Raw genomic sequence first — 19,800 nt, 5'->3', positions numbered from 1 at the left:
CTTTTATATTCCTCCCTGCCTGCTCCCGCTGTATGCTCAATGACACACATATCAGCTAGTCTCTATCCTTAGAATCAAAATAATAACAATAAAAAGCAGAAGGGCTAAATGGAAAGCACCAACTAGGTAAGACTTACTAGTAGTTACAAAGTAGGCCAGAGGTAGAGATCCTAAGGTTCACAGACATATTCCTGTTTATTCCTTTGGGCCTGGCTTCCCACTCTGGCCTCCCCCACTTTTCTCTTGCATATTAGAAATGCTTTGGTTTTATTCTAACGTCAATTATGCAGGAAAACTGGTATGGCTAAAAAGAGTTGATTGCTTTAAAAGAGTTAGAAGTTCTTGATTTAAAGAAAGACTCAGCTTGCCAAGGGAATGGTCCACTGAGTATGTGGACAGAAAATAAACTGTTTCTTTGATTCTTCTTTCCATACTCTGAACAATACTTTTTATTATTAAATGAAATTAAAATGTACAGATTTTTAAAAAGAGGATTCAAATACTGATTGTTGAGGATTCCACTATACTAGCTAGCTCCTCTCAAGCATGCTATAGTGGCACCTACGTTTCACTGCATAATTATCTTGCTATACTGACTGGGTAAAATTTAAAGACAGTATAATGCACAAACACTTTTTCACTCCTATCTGTATGTATCAAAGATCAGATAATTTTCCAGTTTGCTCTTTTTCACTTCTCCTATCTGTTTATATTTACCTAACTAAAAAGATTAGTTTTATTTGCCAGTTGGGTGTTAAGCAATACTTACCCCCAGCACAAGTTACCGCAACAAATCAATACTTTTCTATGTGTGCAGCAAGAGCAGTACCAGCCTTCCTTCACACTTTACTGTATTTCAGTTTCTCTAAACTGTTTGCCAAAGCAAGTGATTTTAAGCTATTTAGCAACACATAGCACATATCCCACAATCACTTGCAAATAAAGTTTATAAGGAGGACACTATATATACAACAGTCTTGCCATTACACTGTCCATTATACCAGGGAACATGGTTAAGTAACCACTGTTCATCTTCTTTAAAAGTTTAATTAATGGAGCAGAAAATACACTATCAACCATGTACACCAGATTTAATATTTTCTAGCAAGACAGCTGCCAGCTGCAATAGCTTAACACCCACCTAAGGCTGCAGTCTGACCCCAGCTGCAGGGGCTTGTTTCCACAGCCACAGCTCAGGGAGTGGGACAAGTCATGGTCGCCTCAGTCGAGATTCTCCTGCTCTGAACTGTTGCTAGCCATGGCTGCTACACCAGGTGACTTTGCTCTGATTTCATAGTAGAGGTGTAAGTTTAATAACCTCCAGCGGACAGGTCATACTACCTTAAATTGCCTCTGTAAATTATGCAGTGAGAATTTGGCTGTGGCTTAAGTATGAAAGCTCTTATTCCTCATCAAAGGAAGATCAAGCTACTATGAACAGAGATCACTTTACCTGTTAAGAAGAGGATCCACACAGAGTTTTAACAATTAAGTTGCCTATCTACTGCCTTCACAGCTCAAGCTGGTTTGCTACAACTTATAATTGGGGAAAAAAGAACCTGCAAGATGTCATGCCCATTATGCCAAATACTCCAACAATTTCTCTCCCACACAGATGTTTCCCTGCAGATTAGCTATTCATAAAGATTCACCGTGTCAGCAAAAAGAACAGTTCTGTTGCTACTTCTGAGTTGTTAGGGCCTCCTTCTACTGCAAGTGTAACAATCACTACCCGCAATGATTACAGAGGAAAAGTTCTATCATCCACCTATGCTGTGGAAATTCCCCCTGAGTCTTTGGGGTTTATTTACTTGAACACTATTCACAATTCTGTTTGCTCACAGGTAAACGAGGAATAATAATGTTCACCTACAATAAGTTCTGTGGAGCTAAAATAATTAAAATGCTTGTGAGTTCCTTAAATAAAAATGCTTCAGAGCTACAAAACATTACCACTGTAATGTGGTACACCGTCATACCTTGCCTCTTATAGTTATTGCAAAGTATAAATAAAAAATTAACTGTACAAAACAGAAACCCTAAAATAACTGAAAATGACAGCTGGATGCTACTGCAGCAGATAGAAAAGTTGCTTTTCCAACACATGACAGACAGGAGGATGCTTAGACCACAGTAAATTTGTCTGGAAGTGCTGGCCTATAAGAGAACACTTCATGGGACTGAGCCCTGTCTTATGAATGAATAAACAGAACCTGAGAAAGATGCAAAACTCATGGCCCTCAAACCGATGAAAGATGCTATCTGACTAAATTGCACTTGTTACAGTGAGCGGGAACTTTCTGTAGAGTTTTTAATGCTAAAGAAAACAGAAAGGAAAACCTTGTGCCAAATTTGTTGTTTTTGTGATCTTATCTATCTAGCTTAATAAAATACACTATCTTAGAAGATGGAGGTTTCTGACTGCATTTCATTAAGCCTAATTTATCCATAATAAATCAAGTAAAAATTATTTTTTTTAAAAGATGCTTTACACAAGACAATGCTTTGCCTCAGGGACAAACTAATAAAAAATGAATAATGGTTTCCTAAGCAGACTAAATGTAATGTAATGGATTTACTCACAGAGGCTCTTGATACAGTGCTCACTAGAGGAAAGAAGCTACTGCTATCCCTAAATAGGCATCTTTTTTTCTAGGCAAAATAACTACTGATGGTTACTATTATGGTAGCACCTATGAGACACAAATCAGAACAGCAATAGCTGTTGAAAATTTATGTAAAAAAGAATTTCTCCCCAATTTCTCCCCTCCCCTCAATTTACAGCTGAAGTGTAAACCCAGAAAGTACATGCAAATACAGTCAGAAAACACATGAAAACATGAATATAGTGATCAGTGTACTATAGCAACATAATCAACATTTAAGGAGTCCTTTGGTAAGCATCATGACAAATGAAACAACAAATACAAAGGAGTAGAGCAGGTGTATACATCTCATGGGAAGCAGTACAGTAAAAACATTAAAAAAATCAGCTAGTATGTCCTCAAAACATCATAGGTCAGTTTGAGATGGGATCAAGCCTCAGTTTACAAAAGGGGAGAAAAGCAGCAGAGAATAGGACACAAACTGTGGCAAGTAAAGACGGCACAACAGAAGAGCCAGTATGTGCAAAATATGATCAAGTTTTCAACCAAAAAAATTATTTTACAGAAACATTCACAACAAATACCTGCAGAGCCAATTTGGATTTTAAAGACTAAAATGAAAAAACATTAATAGTTACCAAAAGAAAATCAGTATCAAGAGAATTCTGCACATTTGCCGTTACAGACAACATCTGAGAGACTATTCTCAATGCAAAGCATTATAAAAAATAAAATAAAACATACACACAGGTGATGTAGGGGACCATATAGAACTAGGGACAATAAGCTAATTATAACTATATGTCTTATATATATCTCTTATGGGTAGTCATAGAATATAGTCACGTAATCACATAAATAAATGGAAAAGGAAACCAGTTTTTCTTTCCCGAACGGAAGGGGAGGGGGGGGGCTCTCTCTCTCTCTCTCTCGGGATCGATTGTAGGGAACAAGAATTCTAAAACAGGATGGCATCCGTTACAAATACATCCATAAATCTCTTTGCTTAAGGAAAACAAATGGTTAGCAATTAGCTCAGACTGATAAGAGCACTGCAAGCTTGCAGGATCATCACATTCCAGGCAAAGGGTGAAAAGTACACCATGAGGAGGACCTACGGCCTTCCTCCCAAAGACCCTTGCCCACAATTTTTGGAAGAATCTGCGCAAGCGCAAAGAACTGATAAGCTAATTACCATACAGAGCGGGAGTAGGCGGGTTCAGGTAATGAATATGTATAGGCATTAGTTAAATATTCATTGTTTCATTGTATAAATATGGAGCGACCTGTCACTTCAGGTATGCATGTTTGGAGGAATGATCCCCCATGCGTCTCAGCGCTGAATAAACATACCTACTCTAAAACCTTTCAGGCTTTGGAGTTTTGATTCCGCAAGTCACAGGCTGTTTCAACACGGGAAAAATTGTGAGTATCCTCTGGTGCCCTGTCCTGGGGAAAAAAAAAAAAAAAAAAAAGGCAAGTTACCCCCAGAAAATAGGAGCCACTGAAGCTGCATATTGTCAAATGTCATTTTGGAGAATTCCTACTCACACTTTCAAGACAAGAGCAAACTGAACACACAGTCTTAGTTTTCAAGCACATACAGGGCAGAGGTAAGTAAATGGAAAGGCTGCAAGTAATCTGATAACTCTATCCCCAAAAACTGGCACAAAATTATACTGAGACAGAACCCAAACCCTTATGTTGCTAAAGAAGCATGAGAAACGAAAGGTAGTTTTAGTTTTAAATTGTCTTTTGAGTTTAAACTTTAAAGATATATTAAACTCATATTTTATATCCCTCATTGCAGCCACTGAGTTTAGAAATTCAGTATTGATCTCATATCAAAGCTGAGAGTCTTATTTATTCCTATAATTGCTTTAATTGACAACAAAAATTGACATAAATGGACCGAACACAATCGCAAGCAATGGCAACACTAAGACAGCAGAGCCTATCATATCATATCTGCATCATTTTGTCTAAGCAGATCATACAGGAAAGGGAAGCGTTATCACCATTTCAAAGGTAGAAAATCTCTTGACTCAGATGAAGCCATTATTCCCAGAGGTCTGAGCTCAAACTGCCTTAGTTCGAGCTTGGCGCTTTACTCTCAAGAACATCCCAAGCTACATCACTGCCCATAAGCATAGAGAAGAAAAAGCATTTCTTAATTGCTTTAGGTGGGAATTTAAGATAGCTGTCTCAATTCTTATTTATTATTGTAACTGCAGTGTTGTCTCCCTTGCTATATGCTGCTCAGGAAGGGACGCTCCACAGCTTGGGGCCTCCCACAGCCGACTCCTAAACTCACACACAAGACCATCAACGTTTTTAAAAATAGTGAGACAAGTACCTCAAAAATTAAGGCAAATACAAATTTTAATCTGCCTCTATTTCAACAGCTTTGGTTTTTGACACTTTAAAGCGCATGTTTTTTTTCTCTGCGGACACTCTCCTCGGTTAATGACTATTTTTTTCTTGTAAACGAACCTCTTCTAGAAGCTGAGATTTTATAAGAGTATCAAATGCTTCAAAACTGGAGGCCGCTTGCAAAGCTGCTTTTGTTTGTCGCCACACAGATGCCATAGCGGTACCTCCTCAGACACCACAGCCGGGGCTTCCCGCGTCCTCCGGCGGCACCGGGCTGTGTCCGCCCCAGCACCTCCCGCCCCGCCCAGGGCCATGGCTCTCCGGCAGCATCTCGGCCAGGCCGCCGGGGGCAGCCAGGCCGGAGGGCGGCGGTTCTGGCCGGGCCGGTGACCCGCAGCTGGCGGGCGCAGCTGGCGGACGCTGCCCGCGGTACCTCAGCGAGGGGCGGGAGCGAGCGCACCCCCTCCGCAGACAGCCAGACGAGGGAGGGGGGGATGTTTCCCGCCACGCAGCGGTGGGGCGCAGAGGGACAGGGGCATCCCTGCTCGCGGGGGCAGGATGAGGGAGGAGGCTCCGCCCGCGGTAATGGCGGGCGGGAGCTGTGGGGTCTCCGCCTCCCCCTCAGCGCGGCGCTGCCGCAGGCTCCCCGGGGCGGGGCGGGGCGGGGCCTTACGGCCGCGGGGCGGGGCGCGCTGCTCTCCGCGCGCCGGTTCCGGTCTCGCGGCGAGCGCGGGTGTTCTCGGGCCTCAGCGGGCTGCGGTGCCTGGGAGCATCATGGCTGCGGCCGCGTGGATGCCTACGGTAAGCGAGAGGGGACAAGCCCCTTCCCCGCGCCGCCTTGGGGCGGGCGGCCGCCCGGGGCGCGCGAGTGACCTTGGCGGCGGCGGCGGCTCGGTGATGCCCGAGGCGATGCCACCGCGTGGGCTGCCCGCCCGCAAGGTCGCGGTGCCGCCGGGCCCTGCAGGGTGGCGGGGCTCGCGGCCCAATAGCGGTCCGGCGGTGGCGGGCTCTCCCCGCTCTCATCTCCTCGGGGTGGACCCTGGGGGCGGCAGGAAGGGTGTGGGCCGGGCCGCTACCCCAAGGGCCGCTGCTGCCCGTCCCTCTGGGCGGCGGCCTGGTGGCGCGGTGGCGCCGTGGAGGTGACCGCGGTGGCGGGCGCCTCGCCGCAGTCGGGCCGCGGAGGGGACCGGGCCGCGGGCGGGCGGGCGGATGCGCCCCCCGGGCGGCGCTCAGCGGGCGCTGCTTGCGGACCGTAACGGCTCAAAACGGCGTTCCTGAAAGGAGCCCGCGATCCCGGTCTTTGCCGCGTCTTCCCGCGGAAAAAATAGAGTGAGTGGGGTTTGTCCGATGGCTTTCTGGCCCCCTGCCTGCCCTGTGGGATTTGCTGGCTCTGAACCTGCTGAAACGCAGCTGTTATTCCCCGGGCTGTCACAGAGACGCTGCTGCTTTTTGCCTGGAGTAAATGAAATTTCTTTTGCGCCGTTAAATAACAGCCTGTTGGGGGCTAAGTCATCGAGCCTTCATATTCCTTCCCTTCACATACCTACGCAAATACGGAAGAACTGTCAAGAGTTAATCACGACACGTGACTTTAAGGTCAGAATGGATCACTTTTGTTTAGCCTGATCCTCTGCTGGTGTTACAGATGCTGAACTGAAGTATAATGTGCCAGGCCATGATTTCTGGCAAGACCAACAACTGTTCCCTTTCCAGGGCTACTCAGGGATGTGAATCCTGACTATGTGCAGGAACTGTATGAGGGCACTTACACTTGTGTAGTCAGCTTCACGTTTTCATTAACTGCTCCAACTGCTGCCTCAAATGTATGGCTTCCTTTGGTAAACACTGCTTACCTGTTGCAATGACCTTGTGCATCTCTTGTTGGGTTACAAGTAAAAAATAAACTCTAGCTTAAATTACTTCTCCCACGGCATTCATTACAACATACATGAGAATTATATTGTTTCTAGTTGTTTCTATTGGCGCAAATGTAGTTTGTCCCTTTTGCCATACAGCTACATTTAGGCATATGTGTCAGTAAAGACAGGAGATAACAGATTGGACAGGAGAGGAATACAAAATGTCAAATACATTCCTATCTAGCCTGATAGCTGCGGACAGACTACATACATGAGTATGGTAGAATTGAAATAGTCTAAGTCTTCTGACCCCTAAGCCACAGAGGCATGAAAAATCCTGGAGAGGAGGGTGAGACCAGGAGGCAGTGATTTTTCTGCAGTTAAGTATTGATAGTGGTACAATTGGAGATGTTGTCTGTGGTGCTTAGCTAGGCAGGAGCGCAAGCTGACATATTATCCCAGTTCTGAAGCTTAATGCCAGTTTAGAATATTCAGATGTTAAGAAAGTGTCATTCTTTGATTATGCTGTGTAGACTCGTTGCTATGGTGAATTTTGTCTTTAATGTGCATTTAATTTATGCTTTTTAAAGACTGTCAGGCACACAGAAGGCAACAGTACAAAACATAGAGATGTAAAAGGTGGAAGAACAAACTTCACAGTTTGAATGGAAGTACACTAATGCAAAGTGGTTTTGGAAACCACCTAAAATGTGTAAAGAATGTCCACCCAACTGTTAGTAAAAGCGTTTATCACTTTGCTTTCCATGAATCTTAATCCTTAGCATATCATTGCTTAGTTAGAGTTCCTGCAACCTTATTTCAAATGTGTGGTATGCAAGGACTCAGGTTATTGTGCAGTAACTTCCCCTCACCCCAGGCAAGATAGGAGAGTATGGCACACTGCAAAGCACGGCTGTCCTGGGTTTACCGTGTGCTAAGAATACCCGCATGAGGTGTTAGTGCACAGAATGTTAGAGAGCAGCTTGGCAAAGTGTTAGTTGCTCTTGTTTCATTTGGATTTTGATACTAGTTTGAAATAGGAAATTTTAAGCAATATGATTTTAAAATGCAGATTTGCTGCAATATTGTTAACTTTTAAAAAATAATACCATCTTTTTGTTTTATATTCTTGCAGGTTTCTCGATTGCTAGGTGCTTTCAAAAACCAAAAACAGGTGACCAGAAGTTTTGGTAGTGCTGTGAGTATAATAGTACCATTTTTTTCTTTTAAGAAGTTTCTCAAGAAAGGGGTTCAGAAATTTACTTTCATAAGATTGCTGTTGTTATTTTTACATTCTCAAAAAATAAGGCCTAAACCAGTGAACATATATGCTCTTAGTGCCATGCTGGATTTATATTGGTTAATTACTGTCTTTGACAATTGCATATTAAAGTGATAATACAGAAGGCTCTAGCAAAAAATAGAAGTGGCATGAAAACTTCTCACAAAATACGGACATAAGCCAGACTTCTGAAACTTATGTGGAAAAGGGCAAATATTGGGCAAAGTAGAAAGATTGTTGAGAAGCTTCTCATTTTCTTTATTTTGCAGACTTTCCTCCAAGCACTACATTTACTTTGCTGCTTTGAGAATACCTTGCATCTAAAGTTCTGCCTTTTCAAGGCCCTCTTTAAAGTTTTTTTAGACACTGATTGTGTATTTCCATGTACATGTTTTACCTTCTTCATGTGTATCTGTTTGAAGTGCCTGCAGGCCTTTTTTCTTCAGTGAAGGTGGCCTTGAAAACTCCTCAGGCAGAAGCAGGGCTCAGCACCACTGCATGCACCCTTAGGCAGGACTTAATTTTAAAGAGGAACTGTGGCTTTTAATTGTAAGTTTTGTAGAACAGCCAGCAAAGAAACTGGAGGGTCACTCATATCTTACACAGTATAAAAAGATTTAGAAGGTGAGGCACCTCCGGTTCTGTTCATATCTCGTTACTGTTTCAAATGAAAGTTCTGGCTCAGGTGGAGTCCTGCTGTGCTGTGAAGCAACAACGCAAGACAGGCATTCCATCAGTTATGTGCTTGCTCAACAGCAGTGGTCTTTTATCTGAAGCTCTGCTCCTTTTGTTGTGCACAGTGAAATTTTTTGGCTCAAAATTAGTTAAAAAATCAGTCAATATATATTGAAATTCTGAATATTTTGTGTGGAGAAGTATGGAAACACGTCTTGTGAGTTGATTCTACTTGGGGTTTGGCAAATAATGGCGTATGTGAGCTGCCTTATTTGTAGGTAATAATGAACCCTTATAAAACTGTTGGAAATCTTTAAATAAAACAAAAAGAGCTAGGGCATGTACGATTAGAATAGTGATCATATGTTTTTTTTTTATCAAAGCAGAGTACTTTCTTCTCCTGTTAGTGAGCCTGGGCTGTGCAATTTATTTCATCTGCTTGATGATGATACAGGAAACAAGACTGAAAGCATTATGGGTGGAAAATAACTTGGTATTATTAAAAATGGGTCTGAGATTTTTAGGAAGTCATTTGAGAAGTTCACATATGCATGAATTTTTTTTTTTAAGGTAATTGTAGCTTTTCATAAACTTGATCTTTTACAGCATGTGTCAGTATTATGCAGCACACTGATAATATTGGAGACATATGGGTAAGAGCAATAAGTAAGTGGTAATATTTCCTCTCTAAATTTCAAGAAGAAAGCATTCATTTCAAGGAGTACTGAGCAGGAACCTGCCTTTCAGGTTAAACCTCTGTGTTTTGAAATAAGAATAGATAGTAGGCAGATTTTTAAACAATTTTCTTAAAACCTTTGCACGCTCCCTTTGCAAGCAAAGTGGTCATTCTCGCTTCTGTCCAGTACTGCTATTCATAGTGAATGTTTGGTAACTGAAACTTCTTTTCTAGTAGTTATTTGGTTCCTACAACACATGAAAATGTTTTCTATGTAGAAAAGAAGTATTCATTTGTTGTACTACTGATATTTCTTTGCCTAGGTACAAACAGTAACTTTAATCCCAGGAGATGGCATAGGACCTGAGATATCTGCTGCTGTCATGAAGATTTTTGATGCTGCCAAAGTAAGTCATATTTGTCTTACTGTAAGCATTGTAAGTTTCACTACAACAACAAGTATTAACTAGGCATATTAAAAAGGTTTTCTCTTTAACTTCCAAAAGATCAAGTTACCTTTCAGCTATTAAAACTTCCTGACGATAGAGTCTGATGCTTCAGCTAGTAAAAGATAGGAGTGTGGTATCTTGAAACTGTTAGCTGGCAGAGGTGTAGAGAGTTGAGAGCAAATGCTGTGTTTAATTTTTGGAAATATGATCTCAGTATATCGTGTGAAATCATCTTGTTGATGTAGCCATCCTGAGCAACCGATAGAGCATGTTCTTTCATTCACTGTGACTTCCAGTGCAGATGAAAGTGTACGTGAGAGGACTGGCTTATTCTTAGAAATCAAACTGCTGCGCTGCCAAACACGTTCACTTAAGTGCTGTATAAACTGAGAGTATCCAAGATGTTTTACCACCTATCTGAGGAACTTCACCAGAATTTGTCGAGTTTCCTTGAAAGGAAATACAGCTCTTCAGGGAAGATGCCTTTTAAATTGTTCCATAAACAGCACCAAGGCATATTCCCTTTCTTTGACAGCTATCTGATTTAGATTTGGAAAAAGCGAAGTTCTTTTTAATTATCTATGAAAACCTTGTAATAGTTTTGGTTATTTCCAGGGAGTCAAGCATGAGGTGTGGAGGAATAAAACCTAAGTTTGTGTGTGAGTGCATGTTTGCAATATTTAATCAGATTTGTTGGTTTGAAAGGGGATTCTCTCGTATGTTATGCTTAGATTGGTTCTGTTTGCTTACGAAAGCCCTTGTATCTTTTCCTGATGAAATGAATGGGCGGCAGCCTGTCTCCACTTAGAAGATTCCTGTGGTGAATGCAAATTCAGAAAGCATTGTGGAACACTTGCAGATTTTCAGTTAGATAACGGATATATATCTATGTTATGTACTGTCTTCCAGGCAGTATGCATGATGAGTTCTCAATGAATTCAGTTTTCAAATGTCTTGTCTCATATATAAGAACTCTTAACAGCTCTAAGAGCTTGAAAGAAATAGCATGTATATTGCAATTCTCACCATTTCTGTATATATGACACCTAAGGGAGATATCATGGTATACAAATTTATGATGATACATTGCTCAGACTGTTTCATTTTCACTTAATCCCATTTAAAAAAAAATTGTTTATTTTTGAGTTCAAACGTCTCGCTTACTCTCAGAGAAAAATTGTTTAGGAAGGCCTGGACAAAATTCCTTGTGCACGTTTTTGTGAAAGAGAAGTTAAAACTTAAAGCAAAAGTCATGATATTTAAGATAACATAGAGTAAATGTGTTTAGGCTCCTATTCAGTGGGAAGAGAGGAATGTTACAGCTATCCAAGGACCAGGAGGGAAGTGGATGATACCTCCAGATGCCAAAGAATCCATGGATAAGAACAAAATGGGATTAAAAGGTACTTCGGGGGTTAATGCAGATATTAAATACTGTTGTGTTTATCATGAATCTGGTTTAAAGCCAAAGTCCTTCATCTGTAGCACAATGAAATGGCTAATTATAGGAGACAGCCTGTCAGGTAATCTTCTGTAATCTTAAAAGTATTTCATTTCATAAATTTTATAGATCTTTTAAGAAATATGTTAAAGGCGGGTATTGCAACATACCAACCTTTGGACTCTATGCAGAATGCATTTCTAATGCAGTTGATACACAATAGTATGCAATAACTATGTTCCTAATGAATAGTATCTTTTTAGGTGGAAATGAAAACCTCTTGTAAAAACTCCTATTCCACGTAAGGGTTGCAATTTGGCCTTTAAACAGCTCACTAATGTCACTGAGTAGTGCTCAATAGCACAGAGAATTCCTGTGGCATTTCAGCGTAAGGGTTAAATAGGAATTTGGAGATTCCCTATAGAAGTACCACTTTCCCTGGAGTTTCAACCCTGAAATTCATGGAGGGGTTTATCTCCTTGTTCATTCTTGTATTTTTTTTTTTCCTCAGGGCCTTTAAAGACCCCAATTGCTGCAGGGCACCCATCAATGAATCTGCTTCTGCGTAAAACCTTTGACCTTTACGCAAATGTACGTCCCTGTGTCTCAATTGAAGGGTACAAAACCCCATATACAGACGTGAACATTGTCACAATTCGAGAGAACACGGAAGGCGAATACAGTGGAATTGAGCATGTGGTATGTTGCTGGCAGTGTTGTGCTTCTGGCACTCTGTTTCCTCTGTTTCATGAATGGTAACTTTGCCCACCTCAGTGGCCTAATACTAAGAGGTTGGGTGGTGTTTAAGTTTGCTACCTCTAAAAAAGTTATTTTATTGTGAAACGAATTGTTGAAACCGCCTCGTTCAGAATTCTACTAGTTCGTTCCAAACATCTGTATTAGTGACTTGAAAAATGAGCTTACATTTTTACTATCAACACAACTACTGTCTTTCAGATTGTTGAAGGTGTTGTGCAAAGTATCAAGCTAATCACAGAAGAAGCTAGCAAGCGTATTGCAGAATTTGCTTTTGAGTATGCCAGAAATAATCAGAGAAGCCACGTTACTGCTGTGCACAAGGCAAATATTATGTATGTTGACACTTCTTTTTGAGAAGAACAACAAATAGTAACATGCATTCAATTATAAATAACTTTATCTTCCTCAAATGTGAAACTTCTGTTGATGCTACTGGGAGTAAGTAAAATGGAAAATAAGTAAGTAAAAGCCTCCTAAGTAAAATGGGCAATACTGAGCCAGTTTTGACACAGCTGTAATAATTACATACTAATGTCTTTATTAGTAAATTTGTAGTAATCCTGTGACGTCCCTTGCAAAGCTCTTATTTTAAAAATAGTCTTAAACTAGGAAAATTAATTTAAAAACTGAGGATGAAAATGGCTAGTGTCTTTTACAGTTTCTAAGCCACTTTGTACTGAACCAAGTCATAACGTGTGATAATATGTGACACCACCTTTACACACTCATTAAGTCTTTAGTAAATGAATACGAATCATTCTGAGAATTAATGTACATTATGCTAAACTAGTACATTATGTTAAACTAGCGATACAAAAATATTTTAGGAGGAAATCTAAAAGGCATACCTTCTCTGTAATATATTTAAAATATTATTTATATTTACCATAAGGGATAATAAGTCACAAATCAAGTTTCTGCACTCTAATATTTTTATTTAGTCCTGTGTTACCTGCAGTTTTCTTTATCTTCAGTATTGCTTGCTTACAATAACTGCAGTATTCTCTTGCTTATTTACTTGTAGGAGAATGTCTGATGGGCTTTTCTTGAGAAAATGCAGGGAGGCAGCAGAAAACTGTAAAGATATTAAATTTAATGAAATGTATCTGGATACTGTGTGTCTGAATGTGAGTATTTATATGTTTTAATTGTGGTTATTTTTTAGTTTAAATTCTTAACCTTAATGAAAATATACTTCTTTGTAGATGGTTCAAGATCCATCACAATTTGATGTGCTTGTTATGCCGAACTTGTATGGTGACATCCTCAGGTACGGAGAATTTAATTAAAATTAACCAAGCATGTAGAATACTGTTACTTTCCAGACAGTTATTCAGGTTATATGCTAGTCAGATGGGTGATGATTTTACGTGTACAGAGTTTAAAAGTTTATAAATCCCGTTTAAATGGGGAGAAAGGATGGTATTATTACACTTCAGTTATTAATATTGTTAGGAGGGGCTATATGATGAGAATGTGTTTCTTATTTAATAAAGAAGTTTCTGCTTATGGAGGCTATGAGTATTGTTCAGATGGGGCAGAGAGAAATTTCTCCAAATGTGTGAAGAATTTAATGGCTTAAATTGTAATAAAGAATACTTAGTTAGATATTGGGGAAAAACTCTCTAATCTTAAACACTAAAATAGATTGGATAAGATCAGTGTGGGACCATGGTGTTTACAGCAAGCTAGCCATACAGTTAACTGATTCTGGATAGTCACTGAAGAATGAAATGAGTGGCCTTTAATATCCTACCACCCCTTGTTTTGTGTTGTATTTTTTCCTTATCTTCAAACTAAATTTCATATTTGAATAACAATACAAGAAATACTTGATGTCTTGGAAGGCAAAATCCATTAGCACACATTTTTCATTCTGTAAAATGTTTAGGTAGAGTGTAAATTCAATTAAATACTGTGTGTAAAATTAAGTATCTTAACCTGAACTTTTAAGTGTATACCATAACATTGCTTCTCCTTGCACCTCTAAGGAGAGCTTGAGAAAATAGCCTGAATCAGAATCTGTTTAAAAGTTCAACAACAATTTACATCTTAGAATCCATCTCCTGGTTTTAAACAGATTGATAAATGTAAAGGTAACTTATGTATAAGAAGAAATGCTTGTTGAGTGTCTCTTAAAATTGCTCTCTTTCTCTATGATAAGTCTGTCTGTCACCTCTAAGAAAAATCAGACTCCAACTACTGTTTCTTGCTTTAAGAATTGGTAGAGGAGTCCATAGGGCCCTCACCTCGGCTGTTATGCTGTTAACTAAGAGAGATCAAATCAGATGAGTCCCATCATCAGTACTGTTTCGACTCACTTTACCTAGTTCATTATCACCAATTTTAAAGTTCTCATAGAAATTCTGTAAAAAATATCATGGTTCTAAAAATTTTCAATAAATTTGATCTGTTCTTGAAGAAGGGCAATTTTGTCACTGGGGAAAGACTCACCCACAGTGCTTTTTTAAAGCATGAACATAATGCCAAACAGGTTTCTTGGACTAAACAGGTACAGAAAGAAATCTCTTGAAGCATTAAATACCTACAGTGACAAATGTAGACAAACGTATCAGTTTTTTCCCCCAAACTCTATACAACTAAAGCAAATTGGTTTATTTTAGCTTAAAATTCTGTTCTGCAAGGTCATCCAAACTTTTCTGCTTGTTAGTGGGTGCAGTATGATGACTATAGGCATAGTTGGTTTGTCCTTCCCCGTGTTAATTTGGGAAGAAACCAAATACAGATTGCTTATGTCTGATGATCTGCTAATGTCAGACTTGTGACTTACGGGCTGCTCAGTAAAGAGAGGGGGAAAGCTAGACTGGTGTCAGCTGGAACATGTTGCTTAAGCTACTTGTAATAAACTTTAAAACTGCTAGTAATTCATCTACCTGAGCAAAATTCTTCCATGTTTTTAGAAGGACTTTACATATAAAAGTAGTTCTGTGGTCTCTTCAGAGGAAATAAGACTTCTGGATAGTGACAGGGAACTGTACATTACCATTTTTGCTAGTTTTTGAGACTTCTACATGTATTCTGTGCTTTGAGTACCTTTTGTTGTGCCTGTGTCTTAATCAACTTTATTCTGGTATTTGGAATTTCCTTTTAAATTTTCTTTATTAAATTGTCTCCTGCTAGTTGTTCTACAAATTTTCAAATGTTCCAATGGAGTAAAAGTGGCTAACAGCATCTGTTCTTTCCCAATATTATTCTCAGACTGTGTGGGTGCATAAAATAAGTTATTGTTGCAATAAAATGAGAAACAAAGATATTTTGATACCTTGCAGAGAGGCAACTGCATATGGAAAAACATGTGGGTTTTTCTGTTGTTTTTTTTTTTTCCAGTGACTTGTGTGCTGGACTGATTGGGGGTCTTGGAGTAACACCAAGTGGAAATATTGGTGCTAATGGAGTTGCAATTTTTGAGTCGGTAAGCCGCCTTAAGCACAATAGATTAGTAATAACTACTTTGTCTCGGCTTGAGAATCTAAAACTTTATCGTGACATTAAACTAAGTTCTCCATAAAACTATATTTTACTGTGAGGCACTGAAGCTTTACCCAGAGAGAGTAGTTAAAGTATGTATTACACGTAGTTTTTTGCATGTCCTTTTACTGACACTTTGTTTTCCCTCTTTTTCATAAGATAAATGCCCTCTGTGAAATAGAATTTGAGGGGCACAATTGGGAGATACTAGGTTCCCCCTTTCTGATGTCTTTGAACTGAATTGTTCTGGTCTTTCCTATCTCCTTTCCACTAACTGTATCACAGTGAAGTAAGGCCTGTTTCTAACACGCTTGTGCATGATGACTGTGTTTCAGGTTGCTTGTATACGCTTGAATTGCCTAGGACATTTTAATCAGCATATTGACATCATAACCAGTAGGTTCACCTTTATTTCTAGGTTCATGGAACGGCACCAGACATTGCAGGAAAAGACTTGGCAAATCCAACTGCCCTTCTTCTGAGTGCTGTCATGATGTTACGTCACATGGGACTACACAAACATGCCACAAAAATTGAGACAGCTTGCTTTGATACAATTAAAGATGGAAAGGTAATATGAGGGTGTGCAAATATATGCAGTGAGAATTAAAATCATATTCTATCACAGCAAAAATTAATTTAGAACATTAACACCAGAACAGTGGATGCCTGCCGCATGAGCAGTGCCGCTATCCTTCTCTGATAGTAATTATATTATCTTTGGTGGTATAAAATCTGCCCAGCTCAGTAATAAGGACAGGCTGTAGCATTCCTTGTGTCTCAGTAACGCTCATTTTATGTTTCCATAGCCTTGTTAACTCTAAAAGCTAAAACTGGATGTTTGCTTTTCATGAAGGGGATTAGAGGTTTAAGTAACTAGTGGTATTTCACTTCTGAAGTTTATAATGCATACAAAGCATATATAGTTAAATCTGGATCCTGAAGTGAAGGATGCTCATTTGCCTTTCACGGGCTTAATCATTCACTTCATTTATAGCATTTCAGTCCTGACTGTAATACTTACGCTCCTATTTCTTCAGGTCAATTATATTTTTTTACCTTGTAACTGTTTTCACTCCTTTTGGACTACAAAAGAACAGTTTTTATCCAGTATTTACTTTTTTCCTTAAGATTGTATGTGATTTCCCTTTGGGAGTAAGTGTCTCCAGATTCGAGACACAAATGGGATATTCTGGGGAGGCTTATGTTCTGAAACCTGACTTGAATTTGTGCTCTTAATGTTACTGGTTCACTCATCAAAACATAGCTGGAAAGATACCAAAGATTGCAGTTAAAGAGGATTAACTATGCTTGTTCAGTTATCTTGGGCAGGAGCATAAGAAGCTGCTTTGTAATTAAAAGTAACAAGCATGCTTAAACAAAAACCTGTCATCATTTCATAAGTGGTCTGTTTGCAGCTATCTTACTGTGTGTAGGAGCCAGTTAAAAAAAAAAAAATCTAAACTTACAACTGAATAAAGAGGTGCTCCTGTACAGTTTCCATTTACTGCTCTGGAAATGAAATCCTCCGCCTGCAGGTCAGTAATTCTATGGAAGATAACATAGTGCAACTTTTGTGACATGGCTACTTGTTTACTAGTTACTTACAATGTTATGATTATATGCTTATAATGGAGAGAATCTTTTTTAATTGAAAATAGCATAATGCAGTTAAAATGACAAGATCCTAAAATGGTAACCTTGATTGCCTGTCTTGCTCTTTCTCCCTTTCCTCCCTTCCCCTGCCATTTAACTAAGATCTCTCTGTGTGTCATGTAAGGGGAAAACTAAAGATTTTAAATTATCTCCTAGACTGCTTTAATCTAGCTAGGTTGGGCAAGCAATGTTGCCCACATTTTTTTTTATTTTACTATCTTCATGCTGCCACACAGGAGTTGTACTTGATGAAAAAGTTTCTATTAACTCTGCATTTTTCCATCTCTTAACTAAACTAAGCAAACGTAAAGAACTGTTAACATGCAACATTAAGAGCTATGTGTGCTTTTTCTGTGTGGGTTTGCTTTAAAAAAAAACAAAACAAAACACAAACAAACCCCAAAAACCTTACTGAATTACTTTGTGCTGAGTCTTCATATATGAATTTTACTTCAAAGGACAAACTTCTTACTGAAAATTTAAATACTTAACGGTTAATTACACCATTATGAGGCCAAGGGACTTTCTTCCTGTAGTTAAGATAAAATCACGTTAATCTGGTAATATAGTACTTGATGTTCATAGTCAAGTTTTCTCTACCTGTTTGGGTCTGCATAGTCCTTATTAATGAAAGCTACATGGGATGCAGCAAAACCTCAAACTTGATGTACTCCTCACCCCTGTTTAGTATCCATACACAACATACAAGAACAACATATAGAACTGTTCAGTGACAAGACTAGCCCTATAAAACATTTTAGTCATGATGTTTTTTCTTTCTTTCAGGTCTTGACAAAAGACTTGGGAGGTAGTGCCAAGTGTTCGGAATTCACAGAGGAGATTTGCCGCAGAGTTCGGGACACAGACTGAACTTTTCTCAGACTACTTGTAATAACTCCGAAAGGACACATCGCACAAAGTACATTATATGTAACTTGATATCCATATGCATATAGTTTGCTTGGTCTCTTAAGAGAGCAAACTTTTTAGTTAGGGCCTCTCCATTAATAAATCTAGTCCAAATGGCTACAAATGATGCTTGTGCCTGCTTTCAGTGGACTTTTCCAAGTGCTTTGTCTTATTTATTTTTTTCTATCTGGTAAACATTTTTATGTAAGTGAATTCTTTTATTGCCACTGTAACTGTCTACCATTTTCCATTTCAACTAGAGGTTTTTACTTTCCACAAAGAAAAAATATGCACATAAACCAGTAACAGAATTAGTGAAATGTAAAAGCACCTTAATGGTTAAAACCTACTTCATTGCTCTTACTGAAATTTAAAAGATATGTTTTCAGCCTAACAATAGCACAAGATGACCTTCATAAACAGAAACGGGTATAAAATAATTTAAGAGCAATTTCATGTTAAAAGCAATGAAAAAAACACTTTATATATTCTGGTGATTCATGAAATATAGCCTTGTCCCTCCAAGGGCATGAATAAAGAAATATAAAATTCTAGAGATTTAATCTACTTGTGTATTTTTAAAAAGCCCACAACCATTAACCAGCAAGAGGTGAGAATTAATGTTGAAGTAAAATTATTTTTCAAATCTATATACCAAAAGAATTCTTACCAGTTTTCCTCTCTGAAACACAATTTACAGTAGAGTTCTAATGAGAGTAAATTATACAAAATTAGTTCTGCTACATATTGTGAGGGGAAAGTATTAACTGCAAATTTATACTATTTCGTGACTTCTGCTAGAATGCTTTTTGTGTTGTACTTTTACACATAGTCTGTTCCGTGTGTCTTACTCTATTGACTAGTAATTTTATTCTAGAAACTCTGAATGTAAGGGACTAGTCCTGAATGGATTAAGACAGATCAAAGGTTCGGCTCTGGTGCCTATGTTCCAGAAATACATTTCATCCCTATTCAAGGGGATCTGAGACTATTTTTCCCTGCTTACTAAGCTTAATGGGCGCAAAAGCAACTCTTTCCCTCCCTTCTTCATCACATAAAGATCAACATGTGAGTCATTCTGATCTGTATGTCTTAAGGTATGCTTCCAGTAGTACACCCTGTAAGAAAAATGTGTATTTTTAAAACTCATGACTATAGCACAGGATTATTCCTACTGCCAGAACCAGGCTTCTTAAAGCTTAATGCTATTAATAGATATTACTCCGCTTAGTTACTTTCTATTAAGACTGTTTAGGCTGCTTGTTTCGGAAGTAAAAGCAATTTTCAGTAACAACTTCTAGCGTCACTCTATAACATAGGCATCCCAGCTTTTTTTTTATACGGTCTAACAACATGTTGGAGGAGGGACAGTGAGCTTTATTCCTCATGCACTCTGCTTTTGGTGAATAGGGCAACATTTCTTTCTGTGTTTAACAAGCTGCTGCTTCCTTGTTTCATTTAGATTAATGTTGTTAAAGAACTTCTGAATTACCGTTGCGCACAAAATGGGGAAAAAATAAACTTTTCCAAGTCCTATTGCTTGTTTTGTTTTTATAATCCTAGGCTGCTATCCTGTGTGTTGGAGCTGATTATTGGTACTTGCAACAAATCTTAAGTCTGTAAGAT

General features: G+C 39.0%; 2 protein-coding genes across 3 annotated transcripts in view; one reads left to right on the top strand and one right to left on the bottom strand.

The window, feature by feature from the left end:
- Positions 1-187, bottom strand: part of CIB2 (calcium and integrin binding family member 2) — a 50,661-nt gene extending 50,474 nt beyond the window's left edge. The window contains 1 exon segment of the mRNA XM_074837516.1: positions 138-187. Within this exon segment, the coding sequence (XP_074693617.1) occupies positions 138-187 (50 nt within the window).
- A 5,483-nt stretch (positions 188-5,670) lies between these two features.
- On the top strand, positions 5,671-19,710 carry IDH3A (isocitrate dehydrogenase (NAD(+)) 3 catalytic subunit alpha). Of its 2 annotated transcripts, none has more exons than XM_074837509.1 (11): positions 5,671-5,780; positions 7,974-8,036; positions 9,795-9,878; positions 11,209-11,323; positions 11,873-12,060; positions 12,319-12,452; positions 13,145-13,247; positions 13,326-13,390; positions 15,469-15,553; positions 16,028-16,180; positions 18,052-19,710. In XM_074837509.1, the coding sequence occupies exons 1-11, from the start codon at positions 5,754-5,756 to the stop codon at positions 18,133-18,135; spliced, it is 1,101 nt and encodes a 366-aa protein (XP_074693610.1). In that variant the 5' UTR covers positions 5,671-5,753; the 3' UTR covers positions 18,136-19,710. The 2 variants fall into 2 exon arrangements, with proteins under 2 accessions (XP_074693610.1, XP_074693609.1); XM_074837508.1 differs by lacking the exon at positions 5,671-5,780 and adding an exon at positions 6,083-6,575.
- Positions 19,711-19,800: the final 90 nt, after the last annotated feature.

The sequence above is a fragment of the Strix aluco genome, chromosome 12 (genome assembly GCF_031877795.1).
Source record: "Strix aluco isolate bStrAlu1 chromosome 12, bStrAlu1.hap1, whole genome shotgun sequence".
In the NCBI taxonomy this organism is placed as follows: Eukaryota; Metazoa; Chordata; class Aves; order Strigiformes; family Strigidae; genus Strix; species Strix aluco.
Note: the sequence above shows the minus strand (reverse complement) of the source record. Positions and strands in the feature narration are given on the sequence as shown.